The 26,472-nt window shown below is 37.6% G+C and overlaps 1 protein-coding gene across 8 annotated transcripts in view; it reads left to right on the top strand.

Moving 5' to 3' along the window:
* PIP5K1B (phosphatidylinositol-4-phosphate 5-kinase type 1 beta) overlaps positions 1-26,472 on the top strand; it is a 118,605-nt gene that overhangs the window by 56,026 nt on the left and 36,107 nt on the right. For 7 of the 8 annotated variants that reach the window (XM_054810845.1, XM_054810847.1, XM_054810842.1 and 4 more), the window contains 4 exons: positions 6,251-6,368; positions 11,586-11,738; positions 13,462-13,761; positions 25,921-26,132. In XM_054810845.1, the coding sequence (XP_054666820.1) occupies positions 6,251-6,368; positions 11,586-11,738; positions 13,462-13,761; positions 25,921-26,132 (783 nt within the window). Of the gene's footprint in view, positions 1-4,457; positions 4,626-6,250; positions 6,369-11,585; positions 11,739-13,461; positions 13,762-25,920; positions 26,133-26,472 lie in introns of those variants that run through there. The other variant, XM_054810846.1, reaches the window with a different exon arrangement.

Here is a 26,472-nt window from a genome sequence, read left to right as displayed (position 1 = left end):
GAGTGCTGTTACGGTGGCAGTGATAGAACAGACGCGAGCTAGTAGAAATGCGATCAAACAGCAGCCTGCGTGCTAGTGAGCAAAATAGTGTTAACTGTGCCCTTTTATTGTTAGGGGAAAATAGTCAACAATTGTCTATAAATTTTACCACTTGCAGAAAGTAAATAGTCTATGCATATTTCTCAGCCCCTGCAGTAAACCTGAGCACCACCTGTACCTCAGTTCCGGTAACCATAGCAAAACACTTCCAGCAGTATTCAGGATTCATGAAGGATGGAGAAAAATGCCAGGGGGAAAAAAAGTCGTCAGTTCAGACCTGAACATAACTGCCCTGCTTATTGTGGGAGCTACTGATGTAAATCATGAGTAACTCCATGGATTGCAGGTTATGCCTGGTTCGGAGTTACTTTGTAACTGGATTAAATTGGTCAGAGTTTAGCTCAGATTCATTTAGGTGTTTATTTCAGGAAGTGACTTTGAAGTACAGGTATCTCTGTACAGTGGGTGGATCTGAGTTGCAATGGTGCTTGCTTTCATTTGTACACTGTAGTGGTGGTGAAGTGCCTCTGTCGCTTTCTGCTTCACGCTATGGCATCCCCATTGTCCCTTTCTCTTTTTGGCTAGTCAGTCATATGCAACTTCAGAAATGCAGAGCGTTTGGAGCAAGGCAGTATGTTTCAGGCTCCATCCCTTTTTGTGTTCTTGGATGGAGGCTGCTGCTAAGCACAACTGAGTGTGACCTTCTTGAAGCAAGCTGTGAATCAGTCTTCTGCGCTTCCCTTGCTATTAGGCTTTATTTTCAGAGTCTAGACCCTGCATGTTGAGAACACTTGCTATAGTTGCTAATTTAACTAGTTAAGTTTGTTAGATGCTGTTGACCTGTATGCACCCTGCAGCTACTGTTGTCTGTACTGTGAACTTGTTCAATTACAAATTGCTTTCTTGTGATGTTGATGCAAGATTATGCAGTGCTTTCTGCTATTTAATGTCAAAAACTTAATACTGTATTATGATACCATTTGGATGACAGCCCTAGTCATCAAAAGTACTAAGAAAAGTAAAACCTTGGACATACTTTAACCAGTCCGGGGTTTTATTATACATCTAAAACTGAAGTGTACTGTGTTCTGGTATGTTTTTGGGGACTGATTTAGAGAAATGAGGAAAACTGACACCTGCCCTTGGAAGTTTCTTTGTACCAAACCTGTGTCATAGGTTACCTGATGGGCTGTCTGTCTGTACTTAAGGAAGTATAGAATGCTGTGCAGGCTCAGTGTGAATAGTACTCAAATATTAACACTAATGCTCAGTTGTTGTGTAACTTACGCCACTGTATTTGTTTCCAGTTGAGCAATTTCACAAGACAGATAAGAAAGTGGCCTGAAGCCTTTGATAAAGTGCTGCTGCTGCTCTTTGGTGCCTCAGTTGCAGAGATGCATGGGATGACCCAAGTTCTGACATGCTTTTTATGGTTTATGAGTAGAGTGATAGCACAGATAGGAGGAAGTAGTTTTTGTTTGCAAAACAAATAGTATTCAAAATGGGCATGCTGTGGCAACAAAAGCAAAAACATGTTCATTATGAGTTACTGCTCTTAGTTCTCTTACTGTCGATTCTTGGTATATCTGTGATAACCTGAACACTTGTGTGGTTCTGTAGACAAACTATTTTTAAAGTACTCTGAGATCCCTTGCTTTAATGCCATCTCCGGTTAGTTGTGAAAAATGTGTCTTCATCATAAGAAAACATATGTGTATTCAGCTGTTACGTAGATATGATTGGCTTGACTTTTTTTGATGATATGTACTATTCACAGTTGTATTTCAAAGGTGCCTTGCAGGGACTGCTTATGATAGCATATAGTAACCAAAAGTATAGGAGAACATACAGTGAGAAACAAGGATATTACCACTGGACTTTATCCCATAGTATGGAAAAACCAAACACACACCTATTTGTAGAGGTAGCCATAATACCTGCTTCCATCGTGTGGGAAACAATTGCTTTCCTGAATTGATATATAGGAAATGAACACACAAAGCACTACCTTAGCTGTCAGTATGTATTTATTGGATACAGTCTGTAGAGTTTAAACACATTTTGATGTGTTGTAAAAGGGCAGCTTTATCTAAGAACAGTGAAACTGAGATTGGGTACTCTTAGTTTTTAATATTGGAAGTATTTAATTTTAGGTGTTTCACTTTTTTAATATCTTAAAATCAAAATGACTTTCACATGAGAGAACTGAGGTGTTCTGCCTCTTCACTCTTTTTACAATACATACAAGAATGGTATACACAGGCCCACAGCTACAATGTGACTCTCTTGTTAACAGCTACATCAGAGCCTATTAATGTTGCTCTGTGATAAGGCTTGCTACCAAGAGGTGCAGCTAGCCTTCTCTGCCCCTTCAGATAGGTGGGCTCTCTCCTGAGTACGTTCCACCAGGGTGAGGCTATAGTAAAGAAAAGCTGCCAAGAAACATATCTGGGTGTCTTGTTTATCAAAATTTTTGCAAGCCATGAGGTTAGCCCTTAAAATATGTAATTAGTTTTACTTCATTTTTAGAGCGATATTGCATCACCTACATTTTAAACCAACCCATAGCATTTACTAAGAGACAGGTTAATATGCACATACTGTAATTTCTAGGTGTGCTTGATTTAAAAAAAAAAGTATCTAAAATTTTAGTATTAAAGCACACTCACATAGTAAGCTTAATCTCTCTCTTTTTTATTTTACCTACCAATCTTTTGCTTTTGTGTGGTCTTACACCTAAGGTTATTAAAATACGTCATAAGTTAGAATTGCTTACTAATCTTTCCAAAGCCTTTATTGTTTGTGATAGCTCATATACACAGACTTTAATTCCTCAAGACTGCCAGAATCAAAGCTGATATTAAAAGCCTTTATTTTTCCTTTTGTTTATTTTCTGGTGGTTTAGGGTGCAGGTCTATCTGAGAGCAAAATTGTATGATTACTTTTTTTTCATAGACTACATTTCTATTATATCCACAGCTCCATTTTGCAGATTAAGTTTTTTGTCAACAGATCACGGGTATTTTTCTTGTTCAACTTCAAAGACATAATCATCCCCATGAAGCTCCCTAGCCTGATTAAAAATTGTTGTACATAGTGCTTTGTGCATATACTTTAATCCAGCCAGAGTGAAACGCACTTGTAAAATATGCCAAGAAAATTTGGGGAGAAACCATGAAATACATTCTCTCAAGAGCTAATAGAGTGGAAGGTGAATAATTTCATGTCTAAATAAGGTAGAGGTGTATTTGCATCAAGTGTTCTGTACAGTGGAAACTGTCCTTTCCAGGTAAGAGCAAGGACATACTCAGCCGCCAGAAACTTGAAGGTTTTCCATTACTGTAGGAAATTACTGGAACTGAGGGTGCTTTTTCTGTTAAAAGGAGCAACAAGAAAACCTTACAAACTTTCGTCTAGAGGGGTAACCAATAAATCTTGAATTTGTCAAGCTTGCTTCTTGCATCACAGAACAGCTTACTGTTGGGATCTAGTAAATTATTCTATTAGGCAGTGAAGCTGAAACTAATTAATGTATTTAACAGAAATTGTAGGATATGATAAGAGCTCTACAGACCTTTAGTGAACAGGAATTTTTAAGATGATTTTACAAAGAATAAACAAACTTGTCTGCACAGTGAAATTGACTGTCATATCTGTAATAAAGTAAGATCATATGCTCTAAATACATGGAATTGCCCTCTGAGTAGATGCTGTTCCAAAACAATTGCTCTGTCTTGCAACTATTCTGGAAATAAATCTCCACTTACTATGCATTCCTGTTCACCTGCAGACCCAGTATTGGTCATTTTACTCCATATGCACTTATGAAATGGCTTAGACCCATGCTATTATCATAGCAAACCTCCTGTCTTCATTTCAGCCTGGTGAAGTTCCAACAACAGTACATGTTCTAGTATAGTAAGGACATGTAATCTATTTATTATCATGCTTTCACAAAAAAAGCTTTTGTTATGGCTGCAGGAAGCAGATTTATAATGGTATTTATGTGCTGAAAGGTAGGATTTTTATAAAGTCTAGACAATTAATCTTCCCTGGCAATGATGAGATGCTTCAGCAGAGAACACTCTGTTCTGTTCTTGCCTGCATCTTACAACAATTAAATGCATTTACAAGTGTGCCCCCAGGTTCCCAGGGTAGCTATACATTACCCCTGTGGCATCCTCATGTTGCACAAAAATTCAATGAGATGCATCCAGCTATAAAAAACTTAATGTCAGACAAGACTGGCAGTGTTCTGAGCAGCTGAAAGACCTTACAAGAAAAAGCATTAGCCAATCTTAACTGTAGCGAAAAACAACCATCTTCAGCCTAGTATCCTACTGATTGCCATTTTTTTACTATATAATGGAACAATAAAATACATTTGGATTTTATTTTAATACCTTGGAGTTGTGATATGGTAGACTATAAAGTGATCAGACAAGTTCATTAAGACTAGGCAGCCTTCACTAACTGTTAACTGTATGTTTTAGCACTTCAAGAAACAGCAGTATTCTAATGTCTTTGTATGAATCCTTGGTCATCCACAACCATCTTTTTATTTGTGATTTCCAGACAGAAATCAGGTTGGTTTTTTCCCCCGTTTTGTCTCCTATTCAACAGTCTGAAGCATATGTATTTCTGGAGCCTGAGAAAGCTTGTTCTCCAGCTCACATTGTTCAATTAGCAGCAGTTCAGTTCTATTGGGTTTTGGCAGTATGCGTGCAGGGGCAGCTAGGTGGGTTGGGTAGACTTCTGTCATCAAATTGTTATTAATGGAAGGTGACGAGTTCATATGACCAGCATTAGTTGTACAGGATCAAAACTATTAAATATTTTCATGATATTTTAGTCTTTGCAGGAATATTGTTTAGAGTTTTATTTCTTTACATATTTTTCTTTTTTTGTATACTGTGGATATTCTTCTGAATAAATTAAGGTAAATGAGTAAAGAAGTGCTGAAAGAGCTGATCTTGGCCACTATGTCAGGTCTTGGATTTTGTACTCATCTATTTATCAAACCATTTGGAGATTGACGAGTCTTTGTCTAAAAGCTGTTCTTGTTTGTGTTGAAATCATGGTGTAGACCTTTACTCTTCTGCTTAAAAGCCTTCTTTTAGTTTCCATGATAAATGAATCCCCAGGGAGTTTTTATATATCTTTTTCTTTTGGCAGGATTTTGCTGCTGACCTTTTCCTTTAGCTTAAATCACGTAGTATTCATCTCAAGACTCGTACAACTGCAGCCTAACAATACATTGAGATGGTAAATATAAAGCAAAGCACTAAGGAGGCTACAATGATCTTTATTTTTTAATTGTTATTCCTTTAAGAAAGACTGTCTTCCAGGCTGGTCACTCCAGTAGTCTTTGTGCCTCTTCTAGTTTGAATCTGCATACCATTTTCCAGAATTTCCCAAGGAGTCTGTACCCTGCATTCTTATTTAATCAACTGAACATGTAAGCTAGTGCTGGTTTAGATCAAGGTGGGGTAAAATACATGACATGACAGACAAACAGAAAACCTCTTTAAGGTCAGCAAAGCTGGAGTGGCTTCCCAATTCTGGACTGTACTAGCAAGAAAGAAGAGATACCATAACTGCAGTTAGCCTGCAGAAGAGACTAATGTTGAGGATGGTGTTTCATAAATAAGGCTGAGCCAATCAATGTTTGCTGCCACCAAAAAACATATGTAGTCCAGCTTCCTTCCCACCGCTCTGGCGAGATGGTTCTGCCCTCTGTTGTGCTGTCCTTAGTATCTGTCTGGTTCTCCTGCAGACCAGTTCAGGTCACCAAGCTAGTGTAAAATTGTTTTACTGCGTTGACTTCCAAACTTTTTGCAAGAGCTTACATGAGGTGGGGGTGACCCTTTCTGCATTAGTAAGCTATTACACTGGCTTACCTTGGCCAGGTATCAGAAATTGTAGCCTTAGTTTAAACCCATTCTTTACGCAAATGGGTATGGGTGGTGAAAATAGTAATTGCCTTTAAGGCAGGAGAAAGGAATTTGCTGGCAGTATTTTGTGTCTCTCAGACATTTCTATTACACTGAGTGATGGTGATAGGGAGGTTTGTCTGCATTTATGAATCTTGTCTCAGAAGGCCAATGATTGAGTTAGGCAGCTTTATAGTAAAACTAGCTGTAAGAAGAGAGTTGTTAAAAATAGCTCAGTAATAATTGGGTTTGGCTTACTTTTTGTTTTTTCCTTTCAGTGAAGGGAGCAATCTCACCCCAGCTCATCATTACCCTGACTTCAGATTTAAGACGTATGCACCTCTTGCCTTCCGCTATTTCAGAGAACTTTTTGGTATCAAGGCTGATGATTACTTGGTAAGAACTTGCAGTTTTAATTTCAGTTACAAATGATTATAATGTATATTATTTTCATAGTGACAGAAGAGGGTGCTTTAATGGTGCCCAAATGGTTAGTAAACTTTGTGTGGACTGGTCTATATCAAGTGAATATTTTTAGTGTTTTAAGAATTTTAATTCTTCATCTTTGAGAATTCCTATAAACACCTGCCTTCTAAACTGACTAGAGTAACTTGAGTATTATTGCTCATTCAGGTAATTATTTCTAGAGAAGTTGTAATCAGTACTTGTGTGACTTCCGTCAATTCAGTTCTAATAAAGTGCTCTTGTGTTATTTGCATTATTTATTCACTTTATTAAATAAGTGTCTGCAAATATTCCCATCTTGCCTTGAGAAAAACAGGTGGTGGACTAAAAAAAAAAAGCATTTTAGTGTATCTTCTTTGTCTGTATTTTATAGTTTGCAGACTTATTCCTTCTTGTTAAAGGATTATCTACTGCCTGAGCAGTCACACACCATTCATGGTGTTGCACACACCCACAGACTTACTCTTGGCCATACTGCTTCCTCCTTCAGGCTTGACCCTAGGTTTCCCACAGCAGAGTCTCAGGTGTGAGATTTTATAAAATAATTAATTTAATTGAAAGGTGCAGCAGTAGGATCAGCCCAGGCTGGGTGCTGCCAAAGAGAGGGACCCAGGACAAAGAACTCCCGGGGCAATTATACCCTTGGGACCCACACGCCTGCCCCTCATGCGCCCCTCATGTGCTGTCCATGTGTCCTTTAGTCCAACGGTGATTTTTGGCTTGGGGTCTTCTAACATCTAATTGGATTCTTCTTCCATGACCAGGCAGGCTCTTATCTTGTTGACTTGCAGTTTCTGCAGTTTTCCCCGAAGGCTGGAGCCTCCCTGTCTTCTGGTTTACAGTCCTTGTGCATCTGCCCTTGCTGGTGGAACATGGAGAACTGAAGAATCCCAGACTTGGGAAAAACAATACCAAAACATTGGTGTGATATCAAAATACTTTCCCATGCTAAAAGACTAAACACAGCACTGTACTAGCTCTTAGGAAAACTACTAGGAAAATTACTGAGAAACATACTTCTATTGCGGCCTAAAGGCTTCAGCAAATCTAGCCACTCATGCTAAGTGAAGCTAAGCAAACAGCACAAATCACACTCTATTATAATCCTAAGTAAATTATTCTAATTAAAACTTATTTATGTTAAACAACTAATATCCCTCAACACTTCTCAGTATTCAACTGTTTACATGAGAAAAAAGTTATGCATTTGTTGCCATCATAAAAGCAGGCTTGTCCTGGTTCTGGCAAGGATAGAGTTAATTTCACAAAGAGCCAGGACAGGTGACCCAAGCTGGCTGGGGGCTATTCCATACCATGTGATGTCATGCTCACCATAAAAGGGGGCTGGTCGGGCAGGGGCGGGGGCAGTGGGGTTCTGGGATGGTGGTTGGCTTGGTAAATTGTTCTTTGTTATCACCCATGGTGAATATCTGTTATCAGTCCTGTTGTTGATTGTTTCCCTCTCCCTTGCTGTCCCAGTAAACTGCCCTTATCCCAGCCCTCCAGGCTTTGCCGTTGTTTTTCTGTTCTCCTCCCCATCCCGCCAGGGGAGGGGTGAGGGAGAGGTGCGTGGTGCTCAGCTGCTGGCTGGGGCTAAATCGTGTCAAGGCTTTAATTGGCAAAACCACTTTGTGCACTGCCAGGGACAAGGATCCACTATTTCTCCTGTAGTTCTGCTTTTGGAAGGGTACTGTAAAACTGAAGAGCTGGATTGTTTTTGAAATGTTTACCTCATGTCCCATTTGTCTCATGGTGGTCCACCCAACAAATCAGAGTCCCAGTACAAATTAGCAATTTCATATGTCAGAGTTTTGTTGTTAACTTCCTTTGAATGAGTTTTTAGATCTTTTTTTGTTCTATTGTTGATAACTGTTTCTTTAAAACCAAAAGAATATGAAAGACCTTGAGTGAGTAAAAAAGAAAAATTGATTATGTGGTGCTGAAACATTACTTAGTATATTTACTTCACTGTCTTCTGTTGTGTTCAAGTGTGCTTGTTATATGAGGTTTTTTCCTTCTTGGACAATGAGCCTAAAAGCAAAACTTTGCTGGTTTTGCTTTTATTTAGGTGAAATGCGGGTGTCTGATTTTAATTCTTTAGCACTGTGTATGGATTTTGTATTACTAACCCTCATGACAATAGTTCTATATAAAAACAGATAATTCCTTTGAATTATAGATGTTAGTAGCACGGAAGTGCAGTTGGGTTGGAGTTTGACAGAGGTGTCATTATATAATATGTTGTTTATCTATCTCCTTTTGTGGACTTGGTGAAAGATGAAGTATGCAAGCTCTGTGGCCAGCTGCTAAAAAGTCTGTACTTCCTAGAGTAAAGCTATTGTCACTTGCAACTTCATTCCATCTAAGGAAGCATTTGCAGTAGCATAAATTAAAGGTTATAGAAAGACTGCTTGCTGTTGATAAGAGATTTGTGACACTCTGTTTAGCTACAAAATGGCTAATCCCTGAAGGAAATTCCTAGTAAAAGCAACTTGTTGCAGATTCTTTTTTTGCCCTTGCCACAGCAAAAGACACTAGTGGTGTATTTCCATGGAAAAGGGGCAACTACAAAAGCTAGTTTCAATATTAAGTGCACCTTCTTTTCTTGAAAACGCAAAAGCAGGATTCCTTCAACAAATGGGTATATTTGTGAAATATAGTTAGAATTTCACTGTGTGGTGTTGTAACTGATGCATGCCTCTTAGGGTTATACTTGTTCTGCAAGCATATTAGAATCCATTTCTGTTTCTGATTCTAAATGGGCATCTCTTTGCAATCAGAGCAGTTGGCAGTCCCTTGTGATCCAGAGGCAGATGCGATCAGATGGGTACTATGATCATAAAACTATTTGTAATTTGGGACCCTTTTCCCAATTGGTTATGACCAAAACATCTGATTAAGAGTTTGCTCGCAATAGCATGTGTCAGGGTTCTGGCTGAACAGTCCTTCTTGTTTCTGTGAAATCTGGATCTGTCATGTAGTGACCATAATTCCAGTTAAGGATCTAAAACACTCTACTGTAACAATATGCCAAGTGATGGTCCAACTGTGGCTGAAGGGGAAGGGAAGTAAAATAAAAGGAGGAGAAGTTACAGCAAGTGTATGTGAGATTACACTGTTAATTTGCAATGACAAAGGCCAAAGATTTACAGTTTCAACTTTTCCAAGGAGGTTGAGCGGTAATGCACTGTAGGAGTCAGCCTGGGTAACAAGGGTAAATACGTTTGAACAGCTGGTAGAATTAAATTGTTGCTGCAAACCTTATGGAGTACTGGCATTTTGCAGGGAAACTTCTTGATCGTAAAGTGCTTAATTGTCAGGGGCTTGGGGATTTTCTTACTTTTCAGTTTTCATTTGGCTTTCATAAGTGTCCTGTCAAAATTAGCTGGGCTCTTTGTATAGCAGCACTTGGTGGATAGACTTTTACAGGAATGAACTCAACTGCAAAATGACCGACACACAGTGTAGGTTAAAAACTTGTGCTTATGCTATACTGTTTTATTGAGCTTTAATGTTTAGGATAATTGGTTTCCAATGCTTGCAACAATGACAGTTACTTATAAAGCTTTATATATTTTGGCAAGAAAAACACAGGGGTTGCAATACAACTGCTGCTTTGCTCTTTGTTACAGTATTGCTGTTCTATGTCTAGACAATTGCTAGTATAGGATTAATAAGAAAGGTCTCTTATATTAAGTGGAACTGAGTGAACTCCAGAAGCAGGGAGAGAAACAGGAAACATTTTTATAGCATGCAAAAGTCTCTTAAAAATTCTAAGTATGGGAAAAGCCTCAGCTGGAGCCAGGAGAAGAAAATGCATTAACGCAGTGGTTTGAGTCCATAGGAAACATGCCTCTTTACTTCAAGTGTTCACAAAAGAACATATTTATTAGATTTTCTTATATAACTTTTTTTGCTATCACCACCTGCTGAAATCAATGGCAAGACTCCAGCTGAATTTAATGAAAGCTATTTTCAACAAACAAAACTGTTTTTTCTTTTGGAATTGCTCAACTCATCTCAGGCAATTACCAATAAACCAGGTATTTTTTACTGAAACAGTTATTCCTTCTCTTCTGAGAAGACCAGAAGACATACTGCATTGCTAAGAATAATTCCCTGGTGCTTACACTACTCACAACTCACATCCTGTTAATTTTCTTTCTTTCAAAGACTGAAGCCTTGAAATATTGGATTGTACATTAAATCTCCAAGTTTGTAAAATTGGTGATATATAACAAAGGAAAAGTCTGTGTCAAAGTTTAATGATATTGTATTTTAAACAAGCTCTCGAATTTAATATAAACAGATTTTTCTATGTTTCTGAGCTTAATGTCTCCCCTCCATTTAGTTTGAATGAAGCATGAAGTGTGAGTTAATGGTGATTTAATAAATGTACATTAGCCTCTGTGTGAGATCTGGTTCTACTAGTAAGGTGTCTTTTTCCTCCTTAATGTTATGGTTAATTATTACAGTCTCCCTGTGGAAGAGAAAGCCTGTCTATGCATTCAAAATAATGGCCCTCCAAAGCCTAATTTTTCCTACTTACTGGTATTTAGTTTTTCTATTTCAAACAGTTTTCAATCAGAAAACTACATTAGCAGCTATACTGCAATTACTATTCTAATGGCTTCAATCCCAATTTCACGGGACTTGCCTATTTGTCTATAGTGAGAAACCTCTACTTCCAGTGTCTTTATCTAACATCTTCCTGTACCTGTTTTATAAATGGCTATGAAAAGTGAACAGTTGCAGTGAAAGTGTCATCTTAAAGCTTCTGACTCAAGAATTTGCAGTGCTGACAGTGTGGGGATGGGCTCCCTTCACCTCAACCACTCACTTCACTATGGGGAAAGTTCAGCTGGTGCAGTGGGGTGTGAAGACAGGCCATATGCTCGGCTGCCAACTGCTCTTCCATGGTTGTGCAGCGTGTCCTGGGCATAGTGGAGTGTAACTGCCCTGCCAAACCTCAGACAAATTACTTGTGACACAGCTTGCTGTACAGTAGAAGAGTTGCTGCAGTTGAAAACCAAAGAATAAGCTCCATGATTCTCCTGTGGCTATTTCAACCTGCAGTTCTTTGTATTAAACTTGTGTTTGAGAAATGCATGCATTGGCAGTGAAAAACATTTTTTTTGTCTCTTTCAGTACTCAATCTGCAGTGAGCCTTTGATTGAATTATCCAACCCAGGTGCCAGTGGGTCCTTATTTTTTGTAACTAGTGATGATGAGTTCATCATCAAAACAGTTCAACACAAAGAGGCTGAGTTTCTTCAGAAGCTTTTGCCAGGTTATTATATGGTAAGTAATTGAAGACTGTATTTTACCTGTGTTTTTCATGTTGCACTTCTGAAGATTCAGTTTAATTTGTTGTCTTTTAATCTTTCATTGGCTTTATCCATATTTTTTGTAATATTTTTGACATTTTTACCTGTCTTTCAACTTTGTACCCCACACAACCATCAGAAAGAATAGATATAAATCAAGAATTATATTTAAGATAACTGTTGTTCTTTTAGCATTCAAGATGAAGCTGAATATCATCTTCTGATTTGATACTAAACTTTGCTTCTAATGAGGTAGTAACAAAAAAATTCTAAATTTCTAATTCAACTTTTTTCTCCATTTTGTGTTTGTCTACCCTCTGCATTTCACTCAGAGCGGACAAAGAAACTAGACCGGTCAGTTTCACTTTTGTTTCTGGACTCCTCCTAATTTCCATTTCTCATGTGTTAGAACAATGATGTAAAAAATATTTTTATCCATACAATTTGTTTCAAACTTAATTCTTAAATGCAGCTTTTTGAGGGCTAATATTAAGTCAATAGTATTAGTTTATGTGTGTCAGTCATCAGAAAGGGAAACCATTGATTCAAAGTAAGTAGAACTTAATTCTCCTTTCGTCTTTTTTTTTTTTAAACAAAAGCCACTCATACATATGAACAGTGATTCTTCTGGGTGGTATGCAGGACTTCAAAGTATTAGAGCTGTGACTGACTGTTTTCTTTGCTTTCTTAAGTAAACACTTGAAAAGTTACCCACTCATACTAAAAATAAGGAATATTGTCATTATCACACTAAAGTAACATGGATTCACTGTTTGTTTAAATTATGCAGTGACAGCATGAAAAAGAGCAATGGTGGCAGGTACTTCTTTTGTTGTTTCTAGTCATGATAATCAGCTCAGCATAAGTTTGAGTTATTACAAGTAAATATAAGGTCATTTTGTTTTTCCGGGAACATTCTCACTGCTACCATATGCAAGGGTTTTCGAAGTGTAAAACTTTAATCACTCTGATTATTTCCTATGAAAGTACTTTCTTCCCATAGCTGTATGTTGTGACTTAGTAATCATGTAAGACTTGAAGTAGTTTTTCCCCTTCTTGCTCTTTCATGCCAAAAACTGAGAGCAGGTGTATTCGGAAGAAGGATTTTCAGTCTCACCTCTTATCCTCTCCTAGTTAACTTTTTGCCTATTGTGGAATTTGGATTATTTCACACTTTTCTGCTCGTCAGTTGTGGTTCTGTTATGAACTCATACTCCTGTGGAGACAACTTGGTCATTTGGCACTAACTCTTAATTTGAAAAGTCTCATGGAGACAAGGGTTCTGTTTTTCAGAATCAAAGTCAAGGTAATGAGAACTAGATTTGATCCAAACTCCTTCCAGCAGGTGGAATGCAAAGGTTGTTCAGGTCAGAATAAATGAATTAAATCTTCGGGATTCTTCTAGGTTTGGCCTAGTCTGCTATTTCATAGGATATGAGAAAGAGAAGCCTGGCATAAATGCAACTACTGCTCTGCTCTTGGCTTAGATAAGTTCCTGGCAAAAGGGCAGTGTTTACAGTAGCATTCAGAAATACAGACCCACAAAGAAAATCACCTGGTCAAGGAAAATATACTGAATAAGAATATGCACAGTTTTCTTGATGTTTGTTAATGTTCTTTGCTATTAAAAAAAACTTTTTTGTAAGCATGATGTCTTTTGAAAATAGACACATTTAACAATATTTCTTTTGTTTTAGAACCTGAACCAGAATCCAAGGACTCTTCTACCCAAATTTTATGGGCTGTACTGTGTTCAGTCAGGAGGCATTAATATTAGAATTGTTGTCATGAATAATGTTTTGCCACGAGCTTTGAAAATGCATTTCACGTATGACTTGAAAGGCTCCACATACAAACGGAGAGCATCAAGAAAAGAGAGGGAGAAGTCCAACCCTACATTTAAAGACTTGGATTTCTTGCAAGACATGCATGAAGGGTTGCATTTTGACTCTGAAACACACAGTGCATTGATGAAAACACTACAGCGTGATTGTCGAGTGAGTAAAAATTCTTGACTATTTGAACTTCTGTGTTCACATCTGTTCTAGATTTACCTCAGCAGAACAAAGCAGGATGTGCCTCTGTCTGTTGTTTAACCGCCATTCCTTTTCCATGCAATTTAATTAGAAAAACTATGGATTTGAAAGCACTGAAGCCTGTATTTTAGTTAAGCTGTTGGGATCTGAGATCACAGAAGCATGGAATGGAATATCCTGAGTTGGAAGGGATCCACAAGAGTGAGTCCAACTCCTGACTCCACACAGGGCAATCTAAAAGATAAACCATATATCTAAGAGTGTTGTCCAAATACTTCTTGAATACCAACAGGCTTGAGGCCATGGCCACTTCCCTGGGGAACTTCCAGTGCTTGACCACCCTCTCAGTGAAGAACTTTTACTTAATATGCAATCTGAACTTTCCCGATGCAGCTTTAAGCCATTCCCTTGCATCTTATCACCTGGCACCAGAGATCAGCACCACCCTTTCTGCCCCTCTCATGAGGAAGTTGGAGACAGCAGTGAGGTCACCTCTCAGTCTTCTCTTCTCTAAGCTAAACAAGCCTAATAGCCTCATCTGCTCCTCACAAGTTATGCCTTCTAGCCCTTTCACCCTCCTTTGGACACATTCTGATATTTTTATATCCTCCTTATATTGTGGAGCCCAAAACTGCACACAGTGCTTGAGGTGAGGCCACACCAATGCTGAGTATAGTGGAACAATCACTTCTTTCAACCAGTTGGCTATACTGTGCTTAATGCTTATGAGGGTACGGTTAGCCATTGTGAGCAGCAGGCCACATTGCTGACTGATTGACCTTGCCATCCAGCACAACTGTTAGATCCCTTTGTGCAGGGCTGTCTCCCTGTTTGTCTATACATCCAGGATTACACCGATCCATCTGTGGAAATACAGATTAATATAGGAAAGTAGTCCAGTAGTTGGGTTTTTTAAATTCATGTTCTTGTTTTTCATTAATTTGGAGATTTTAATGATTATTTTGAGGCACAATAAATATAGCCCTGTGGTACCATTGTTACATGTGATAACTGTATGTAGAGCTGCAGTCTCAGTACTGCTTTGGTAAGTCTGCCTCTTTGTCAGTTAACAAGACCTAGGAAACTGAATGGGGGAGGTGTGTTTATCAGCAGCAATTTTATTTCTGGAGCAAATTTCTTCCGCAGCTGAAAGGTAGTGCTTAATATCTACATAACATTTCCAAGGCAGGAGAAGGATATCTGCCATTATCCTTTGAGAGGACTTTGGTGAATGAAATCAATGCCTCTTGTGGACAGGGAGAATTGTTGTAAAATGGATTTTTTTTTCTGTAGCAAAGGTAAGAAATTATAAAGTAGGAAAAAGGGGAGCTATCCAGGTCTCTGAGTTTCACAAGATTCACAGTGATTGTGGAAAGAAAAGATTGGCTTTGTCTGAGTGGAATCCTAAGAGTTTCATAATAAAACAGCAAAATGCGTAGGCTGAACTCTTCACATAGAAGAGGCATCCTGAACATCAGAGTTTGTTGTTCACTGCCACCTGTGGTGCAAGATGGAAAGCATTGTTTTTTGCACATGAATAGTCCTTTTTGTTTAATTATCATAGAAGTCTACAATGCCTTGTGCTTGGTTTGTAAAGCTGGGTGACCTAATGTTCAGCTGCATATTCAGTGTGAGACATTTCTCCAACACCACACATTGTTCTTTCTGTAGCCTCTTGCAGTGAACACTTCCTGAGCTCCTGCTATGTGTGATAATGCAGAATGCATTAGTATGTCACATCTGGGGATCTGGATGCCCTTTTGTGCATCCCTCCCACTTGTCAAAAGTTACTTACCAAGTCAAAGCCTGGGGGGTTCTATTGTATAGAAAATAATAAACAGAATCTAAGAGGGAACTGGACTGAAAAGTAAAAACTAGAATCAATCATTGAATTGTTACATATAAAGAGGACTCTTACTGGTTCTTTAAAAATATAGGTAAATTCTTGCTACATGTTTAGTTCAGCACTCAAATAACATCAGGTTTTTCAGTGTGTAATCTTAGATTGACAACTCTAAAGTTAGTCTGGAGTTCTTAAAGGCCCAGGTAAATCTTAATATTATTAAAAGAAAAGAAGAAAATTATATTTAAAAAACCAGTGTGTATACATAAATATATATACACATACTGGAGTATAGTGTGTGTCTGTAGAGATATATATACACACACACACTGAATGTTATATGTATATAAAAAACTAATTAGTGGTTTTTCTATTCAAATAAGTCTTACTTTCTGTTGTAAAACAAAGAGTGTGGTTAATGTTTCTTTCACATAGCTGAATTTGCTCAACAAATGAGGTTAGATCTGACTACCTGCTTTGTACTAGTCTTTAGAAAGAATAGAGATACACCATTCATTTCAGGAAAAGGATGTGAGTTTTGCCACTGCTTTTTTCTGCCCATATGGCATTTGGATGGCTACTTAGCATGAATGATAATTGACCTAGATTTTTAGTGCTTCAAAACTTGTCATCTCTTTTTCCTTTTACTCCAAAGTGAGAAAGCTAGCGTAGGCACTGGAATTAAAAATTCATTAAAGAAAAGAAAATTTTGATCTTGCCAATATTTCAGGACTAAGAAATTCTCTTCTGTTGCTTACATTTGGATTATGTTTTCATTGTTCATATTTGCAATCTGAATCAGTAAGCACTGGCTATTTCCTGCTTCTTTAGTATGAACATTCTCAGCTGGTAGCACTTCTCCTCCTTAAGCTTAGTCACTAAGTGCAAAGGCCTGGCAGAACTTGCTGGTGATGACGAAGAAGGCAGTAGGGACCTGCTGTGATCTGTCTCTGCTGTCATTCAGCAATGGGCCCACGTTTTCCTTGGTCAGCCTTTTACCACTAACATAGCAGTGGAAGCTCTTCTTTATGCCCTTGACATCCCTTGCAAGTCTCAATTCTATCTGAGCTTTGGCTTCCTTGACAATAATTGCCATCCCTACATGCCCAGGCAATGTTTCCTCAATTCCTCCATTGTAGCCTGTCTGTCCTCCCCCATCCTGTGTGCTGCCTTTTCACATACAAGCTGTGCTATGGCTTCCTTGCTTAGCTGAACTGGTCTCCTGACACAAAACATCTCATCAGATGACAGAGCTCCCTCACCAGGGAGAGGTGGTAGTGGGTACAGCAGTGGTGGACCACTGCTGGAGTATCAGTTCCTGTCTGTCACACCTTTCTGCAGATCTGATGAGATGCATGATCTTACCTGGTTAGAGGATGGACCTGAGTGGTTTGTGGCAATCTGTTGTGGGCTGGTGCCTCCAGTAGCCACTCCAGATTGTCTGTCTGCTTTGGGACAGGTACAGATTGATAGCGTTCTCCAGCTCCTGTGTCCCCTGCTTGTCATGTTCACACTCAAGGTGGTAGGGTCTGATAGCTCTGCTCACAGACCATTTTGCACTTTTTGCACCTTAGCTAAATCAAGGAGTATAACATTACAGTGTTCCTAAAGGTGTAATACTCCTGAGTTTATCATACATACAATGTACAGAATTGAAAATTCGAACTAGCTTTCAAATTCCAGACCTTTGCTGAGACTTATTATAGCTCTCCTATCCTTGCCACCAGGAACTATCATAGTTACTGGGGTGGGCGAGGGGGGAGGCAAGGGACACATGACAATCAAACGGTGCTAAAAATAATTTCACTTGCCTGAATGGCTTTCCTGAAAATCTTTGCTTTGAAGCCTTATTCACTTCAGAGTGCTTTAATTTGCAAAGCCAATGTGCCTGTATTTTGTATAATGGTAAATACTTAGAGTATTGGAAGGTAGTTTCAATAGTTGTGATTTATTTTTAGGAATCATATTGTTAGCTACTCTGATCATTGTATAAAATTATGAATTATTAAAGAATAGAGCAGATTCTCCAATTTCCAAATAAAATTAGTCTTATGAGCAGAACAGTTTCTGTTAATATTTATGAATGAGAACAAGAATTAAAAGCTTTATGGTACATCAGCAAGTACTAAGTAAAAACAAAGTCAGTAAAGACATGAAAAACAGTTTAAAGTGCATTTGGGGATTTCTTTTTGTTTTTCTTCAAGGTGCAGAAAATTAAGCTCCACATCAAAACTAGCCACTGTTATATTTTGTTATAATCACCTAATCCTGCAGAATTTTTTCTGTGTGGAGGAATACTTATGTGGGGCAAAGGATAAGCTATGCCACCAAGTGATGTGTTAGGTACAAGTAATGTTAGCACAACTGTGCATGAGAGGGGCTAGAAGTGAATTAATAGTATTTTATTTTTCATAGTTGATATGGAATCAAAGTAAAGCTAGGCATCCATTACTACTTATTTGATCTTTACTGGAGCTCTTAAGCTTTTTAATAACTACAAATTACCTCTGTTCTGGGCAGAAAGCATGGGGAAGACATCTGTTCTCTGGTACAAGGAATTCACAGTACAACCACACAAGTAACAAATTTTGTCTTTTGATCATCCATGTTAAAAACGAAGATAGAGCTTTATAAAGGTACTGTTCAAAAATTGCTCTAGGAAAGGTACACCAACACATCTCATAAGAATATGGTCCAGTGGTTTGATTATGAAAACATTCTTAATATCTTCCCTGTTATCCCTTAAAGTACAGAACTGGTAACTGTTTGTGAAAGAAGAAAAGAAGGAAGTTCCTTTTAAAACTGACAGTATCATGATTATACAAAGATATTCTACAAACTGTTTCTCATGTAGTTACTTAACAGAGTATGTTAGTATAACTTTAAACAAGAAATATGAATTTTGGGAGAATAGGTAATCACAGGATTCTGTATTAGTAAATCTTTGCTTCACATGCTCACACAGATACAGTATGTTCTAGAATCTCAACTGGTTGCATGCAGGAATTTGGGGTATTCTATTAAAAATAGCCTGGTTCTGTGTTTTCCCTTTCTATCTGCTGCTGAATCCAATAGAAAAGAATATTGAAAAGGGCTGAAAGGAGGAGTGCATGTAAATGCAGTTAGCTTTATTAACTGGGCAAATGGAAAAAAAACTTCCGAGTATTGTTCCTCTTGCTCTGTACTTTGCTGTTAATGTCTACTTAGTAAGATATTTACCTGTATGCACTCAGATAACCTCTCATTGTCAGTCAGTGGTCAACTCCCAGTATTTCTCCCTCCTCTTACATAACACTTTTTCATATATAAATATGGAGATGAAAAAACTCTGTATGCAAATCAAGCAGTATTTATTTATCCTGAAATTTGGGATAAAATCCCCTAGCAAAATTGCAAAGACATGATATTCTAAAACCTGAAGATTTATTCCCCACCTATTTAAAAAAGTGGGGAAAAAAGTGAGCCAGATTTTATAAGAGCACTAGTGATTCATTTGTTACTTAAGGATGACTTTTTTTCTTAATGAAGCATATTTACGAGCTGACCTATAAACTCGAAACTGGTTCTTCTCAGTTAACTTGGTAACCTTAGGGATACTATGACACCTGTCACACTTGGAACTACATTAACAAACATTGTTTTACACAAGCAGACAAGGTAACTCACTGAAAACTAGCGAATTGTCTTGCAGTAAGTAAATAGATTTTTCTGTCTCAATAGGAAGAGTATTTTTAGACTTATCAGGTGAAGTGCTAATGACCTGCCAGTAGGCAAACTATGCATGTTTTATGATTTCTTGCTGGGAATACTCCAAATTCATGAAGGTGAAAAAATAAATTTCTTCTTCTCTCTGTAAATACTACTACTAAGAAGTGAGATTCAAATGATCTTCACTATTTCCTTCTCTGTCTCTTTGCTTAAGGCATGTCTTACTGCAGATGAGGAAACCAAGACCTTTCCTGACAGATGAAGATTGTCTTGGTGTTGTTCTCTCTGTGGCAGAATACTTAATGTTTATAGTGCATTTTTGCATTAGAAAATTAGATCATCTAATCATTAGAGAATTATTAGGTGCCTCATGGGAGTATTGTCAGGATTCTTTAGCTAGTATTTCCACACTATCTGGAGGATTAAAGTTTGTGAACACCATTTTTTTTTTGTCTGGTGGTCAGAGTAGGAGTTCAAATCATGGTTTTTTTTTCTTTCTCATTGCTTAAAATTTTTCAAGATATGAAGGACAAATTGCATTGCTACTAATACTTTTAATTAGAATTAGAAACCAAACAACAGAATTCAGCTTTTTGTATTATGGGATTTCCCTTCTGGTAATTTTAAATAGAAATTGAGCCTATTTATTCCAAAGTTGCACTTTATCAGAATTATTTTTATTTGGTTTGATGCAATACTGTTAGTTTAGGTTATTTTTTTTCCTTTTTCAGATATTCAGTAGCAATGGTAGAGTACAAGTCTTATGAGGAGCAGCTGAGGGACCTGGGGTTGTTTAGTCTGGAGAAGAGGAGGCTGAGGGGAGACCTTCTCGCTCTCTACAACTACCTGAAAGGAGGTTGTAGCCGGGTGTGTGTCTGTCTCTTCTCCCAAGTAACAAGCGACAGGACAAGAGGAAATGGCCTCAAGTTGTGCCAGGGGAGGTTTAGATTGGATATTAGGAAAAATTTCTCTACCGGAAAGTGTTGTCAATCATTGGAACAGGTTGCCCAGGGAAGTGGTTGCGTCCCCATCCCTGGAGGTATTTAAAAGACATGTAGATGTGGTGCTTAGGGACACGGTTTAGTGGCGGACTCAGCAGTGTTAGGTGAACGGTTGGATTCAATCTTAAAAGTCTTTCTCAACCTAAACAATTCTATTGATGCTATCAAGTGATCCTGGAAAAGCAAAAGGCATAGTTTGTTAGAGGTGCTTTCTACATTTATAAGAATTTCATGGAAGTGTTGAGGAATGTTCTAAACAAAAGTATATGTGGCTATCCATTTTTAATTTGTAAATTAACATTAGAATGATTAATATATTGATACCTGTAGTGCAAAATATCTGTTACAGAAGCAATGGCAATTAATACAATTGTGGTCATGCAGTTTTTAAGAACAACAAAATAATTTCAAGATGTTTTTACTGTGAGAATTGAATGGCTTTTTAGAGTCTGTATATTTTTTTTATTATATTAGCAAAGAACACTATGGACTTTTCTATGGAAATCACATTTTAAAAGTGCCATTAATGGCCTTACTAAAAATGAATCCTGTAATGACAATGAAATTCAAAGCTGAAGACAAAGAGGGTCATAAGTTTCAGGTCTGGTTGTTATTTTTATCTCTGCTGTTTTAGCCAGTTGCTGCAAAAGTCTCAAGCTTTATGGCACGAACACATATCTGCTTTTGTACTGAAGTAACTGTGACAGAGACCTTGTATGATCAAATTTATTTACTGGAATTTTCAAAACCCTCAGTAGTGGGGTGGTTTTGTTGGTTTTCTTGTCTTTTTTTTTTTGTTTTCTGCCTCAAAGTGTCCATACAGATTATTCTTTAACCCAAATTTCGGTGACCCATTCTACAGCACATCCTTACAAACACTAGTGTTGGCACAACTTGAAAGAGTACTGAACTGCAGCATAGGGCAGAAATAATAGATGGCATGTCATGGAGGTGGAGAGTGTGCTAATCTTAGATGAAGGGCCTCTCTGTCAGAAATGGTAGTTTATGGAAAATAGGTATGGATTGATAATGCAGATCTGTTGTATCTTTATATATTATTACTCCTGTAGTATCAATTGAAATTCCAAATTTCTCTTTTCTTCTACTTCAAAAATCAGAAACCAGTTTGTAATTTTTAGGAATATTAGTTAACAGTGTTTCAAGAATTCTTTTGAAATGGGAAGTGACTCCAGATATGCTTTAGGGGTGTTGGTGATTTATTTTCTTGGGATAGATCATTTCTAAACCAAACCACTCACTAGGCAGTTGACATTTGCATACTTCTTTCTAAGAAATGATGATTTTGTGACATAGTCCTTTATTTTGTGGGTTTTTTATATATCTCCTTATGCTGGAGAGTAATTATTGATTCTGTGTAAAATCAGTCTTTATGTTGGTTCCTATGTCCCTTTTCCAAAATGCTTATAAGAGAGAGGGAGTGCTTGCTTGCATGGCCATCCTTTTAGTTTTTGCATTTCATAAGCTTGTGAAATTATATTTTTTGAGTAGTATTTTCCTTGATTCTTTTAGCAAAATGACCTGCTGACTTGAGTTGTTTTGCATGGTTAGCAATGTGAACGCAGATTTCTGTCAGCTTGGCTGGCTGCATCTACAATAAAAATGAAATTCCATGGCTGAAAATACTTGCTTTGCTCTATTAGTCACTGGCTTAGATAGTTGAGTATAACTCTGAGATGATTCACAGAATGCTTTAACATCTGATTAGCTCAGAGAGAAGAAAATCTGATTCAGAGAGTTATTTTTCCATGTTCTGAAACAATGTATTTCGTGATGCCATTTCACTGGGGGGTTTTTATGTGGTGTGAAAGAAAAATAGTGCTTAAAGCTAGAAGGGGATGAGTGACACTTGCCATCTGGAAGTTGTCACAGCAGCTAAAGCCAGCCTTGCAAGCAGTACTTGGTCACCAAGTGACATCATCATGCTGACAGAATCTGTGTAGCTAGTGAAATAACACATGTATAAATACAAATGAGATGAACAATTTAATGTCCAGTTAATGAACTGAATATTTACTTGTCATTATCAACTACAACACTTAATCATGCTGTGTACTAACAAATAAAAATATACTTGCTGAAATCTCCGCGTGCCATTTGCTAGCAAGGTGCATTTCAGAGTGGTTACCTGAGTAAAGATTTAATTTCTCTGACTTTAACTACACAAGGAGTGTATTTCTGGGAGTTAATGTCAATTTCTAGTGATCTCATATGGATGACATCAGCTGTTTTACAGGGCTTTCTCATTTGCTATGAATATAACCCTTTAATAGTGTGATTTGATTTAGTGTTTTTTCATTAGATTAGGATCTCATTTTGGTACCTTTGTAGCAAAAACATGCTGCTGCTTCTCAAAAGCAGTTCCATCTAAAATTGTCAAAGCTACTTGCAAGCAACCCTTGACCTGGGAAAGGGCTTAGGCTTTTTTGTGTTCTCATAGGATACTGCATGTTCAGAAATAGGTTGATGTGCTGCATTCTGTAACTCTTCCTTGGCAAACCAGATTTAATATGTACAACTACATGTGCAAAATGTTACTTACTCATTTAAAAATAATCATTATTTCATGTTTTAAATATTAATGATGATACATATGTGAGAACCCTTCAGATATATTCAGCTGGAAATCCCACTGACTGAAGTAAAATTTCAGTCTTAATACAGACTGAAGAGTTTGACATAAGTAAGCTTTTGTTGAATGCTGATGTTTGAGATTCTTCCTTGATATTCTGTTTAATTATTCTTATCAGAATTTTCCTTAGAAACAAACAGGGGAGTAAAAATGTGCTTAGATCTGGTCAAAAGATGTGCATTTGCATAAGGAGTGGCTGGTTTAGTTATCAAATTTCTAAGGGGAGGTAATCAGAACTGTATATCAAACTAGTAGGCAGACAGAGGGGCAGATCATGTTGTATCCTGAAGATGCTTTGTAGACTGGACAATCCTGCGTCTGAGTAGGACCATGAATAGTGCATCCAGGGGACAAGGGCTGGAGTTCATATGCTATGAAGAATATGTACTGCGGTTAATCCATTGGACATGCAGGTGTTTCAATTTCATAATGAACTGGAATAACAAAACAGCTACTTGTTTTTATGACTTTTTTAGCAATCCTAGAACAAAGTCATAAATAGTCAGACATTTTTAGTCCATTGTGTAGTACAAGTAGTATGGGTTTAAGTGACAGTGGTGAATTGATGCAGTCAGAAAGATTGGTTTTATCACATAAGAGGTCCCTGTGGAAGAAGCAGCACATTATACCACAGCCTTCCATGAAGCTACATGCAGTCCTAGACATGGGTTATGTAATTAGCACAGTTAAATCATAATGTGTCTAATGTAATCTAATTCAAAAGGTGGTAAAGAATAGGTTGAAGGCAGAGCTGTCAGCAGTTACAACTGTAAAATAAAAGTGGCAATGCTTTTTCCAGGCCTGACTAGCTGCTGTCAATCTGGCTTTGCATAAACAGTGTTGCTGACTGTACCACTAAAGCAAGTGTTTTTATAGAGGATGAAAGGTTTTTTGGTTTTTTCCAGCCTACCCAGAATCTACTTTCAATATTTGGCAGCAGACATCCACTGATTACTTATTTTTAATGAAAAGATTATATAGTAATTTCTTTCAGAGGAAGTCTGAGTAAAGGGTAGCAATAAGCAGTAAAGAAAATTCTAGAACTTGTTTGGCACCAAGTGTCTGTGCCTTTGTACCTGTCAGCTGTGCTATTTTTGCAATTCACAATCAAAAAACAGGAAGCTGTTAGCCACCAATAGTCCCACACAATGTGCAATAAAATTTCATTATCTTGTTGTATGGTAATTAGAATATGCTTTTTTGTTGTTTCCTGAAACCCTGTGTGAATTATGTCAGAGGATGCTGTGGACTACTGAGGGCCATATGTTAGCAGCCTTTTTCTTGTTCCATTTGAACTAACCTACCCCTGTGCAGGATTGCTTGGAGCAAGATCAAACCTGCCATGTCTTCTAAATTCCTTCTTTGTGTCTGGAAATCAGAATGAGGCTATGCCTTTCTACACTTAGATTACAGTGTGTTATACTTTGTTTCTTCAGTTTAAATGCTTACAATGGTGCTAAAATTAAGACATGTTCCTTATGAAAGAGAAATGCCAGAGATTGAAAAGAATTCAGTTGTATTCTACACTTGGCTTCTACTTAATGTAGTAAGTGCATAAGAAACACAGATGGTGAGGAACAGAGCTTTCCTACCTCTTTGACTATATACTTGAACATGGAAGTTAAAATTATCTCTGGGGATGTGTTAAGTAGTAGACTCCCTTTTCCTCCTCATATCATTTCACAGACCACTATACCTTTCCTGATGATTGCTAACAAATCTCATTTTGAATTTGCAAAATGTGTCTTAGAGTTGCCAAGCCATCTCAGTGTTTTGTGTAAAATATTTATACTTTGATAGTCTTCATCAAAATGACATACCTGCAGTTACTGCTCTTTATTTGTCATCTCTGCAAAATAACATTTTGTTCTTGTTCACGTAAAAACATGTACTATTACCTTTTGATTCTGTGCCAAAAATTACACCACTATCTTAGGGCATTGTGTGCTAAAACATGTCATGAATCATTGCTGAGCTGCATGAGGTAAAGGAGGGGTGAGTGGCACAGCATATCCTTCCTGCTTGCTACTGGTTTTTCCCCCTCTGCTTTGCACTGCTGCTATATAAGAGATTTGACACAGTTGCTGTCTGCTGACAGTTTGGTTATATTACTAGATGGATGTGATCACAGCTTGTTTTAGTTCACATTTGCATATTGATTTGAACTGTTTTTCCTTTTAATGGCAGTATGCCAGACTTCATAATGATGTAACTGACTAGAAACTTAGTACATGTGCATGCAAGAAGAAAGGGAACTTGCCTACTGACAGAGGTAAAAATGGTTGGTAAAAACTAGAAGAGAAGGCTGGTTGGTTAAGTCATGCTTCAGAAATAAAACTGCATAGATAGGCCCTATTTAGCCTAACAGAGAGGGATGCATAATTTTTGTAGCCAAATCCTATCAGCTGTTAATGAGAGGGTGCTAGCAAATACTTTTTTTGACATTTCAGAGTTGTCTAAGAATACTTTCTCAGTTATAAACAGGAGATGGAGGGGAGGTAGAGAGTAGTCTAGGCAAAAATGATCAGTAAAGTCTGGAACATGCATTAGAGGTGACCTTAATGTCGGTAGTTCATAAATATATGGTGGAACTATTAATTGATTTTTTGCTATAAATAAAAAAGGTGCTGACTGGACTTGTCTTCCCTCACTACAAAATAACATTAGGTTACATTTCAGCTATGCATCTTTCTTTCCCACTTGTAACAAGAGCATTGAGCTAATTCGGTAACTAGCACTTCGACTTATGTGGAGTAGGAAAAGATTTTTGTTTAATTATAACTTCACACATTTTCCTAATAAGAGAAACTTGTGCTTTGAAGGCCTATTTTTACTTAGTTTTTCAAAATTCTGCTGTGTAATTCATATTGTATGTAGTCTTTCTTGTTTCAATACAGCCATTTCTTCTTTGTTGATAGGTTCTAGAAAGTTTTAAGATCATGGATTACAGTCTGTTACTGGGAATCCACATACTGAACAGTAACATGAAGGAAAAAGAGGGAGAGAGTTCCCAGAGCACATCGGATGCGAAACGTCCTGGAGGGCAGAAAGTTCTGTATTCCACAGCCATGGAGTCTATACAGGGCCCTGGGAAGTCTGGAGACTCTGTCCCCACAGAGACAACAAACACGTAAGTGCCATAAGCTGCTCTTACGATTGCTCTTAAAACTTGCACATTCTGTTTCTTCAGTCTGTGCCACTTGGTATTAAGAGGCAAAACTTTCAAGGCTACACTGCGTTTCAGGAATCGAAAGATTAAGCCTTTTTTCTTTTTTTTCCAAAAGCTGGACCATCAAGACTTGCTGCAGAACAGGAAATTAAGATGTTGATTAGTAGATTGATCATCTTTAAATACATGATAGCAAATTTAGTTAGTTCAGAGTGACTTATGTATGCACAAGTGCATTCATTTATAAAATAGATGTTTGGAGACAGCTATTATAGGAGTCCCAGGTATAATCTAATTTTAA

This window comes from Grus americana, chromosome Z (genome assembly GCF_028858705.1).
Source record: "Grus americana isolate bGruAme1 chromosome Z, bGruAme1.mat, whole genome shotgun sequence".
In the NCBI taxonomy this organism is placed as follows: domain Eukaryota; kingdom Metazoa; phylum Chordata; class Aves; order Gruiformes; family Gruidae; genus Grus; species Grus americana.
The sequence above is the reverse complement of the archived record's forward strand: the minus strand, read 5'-3'. Positions and strand labels throughout refer to the sequence as shown.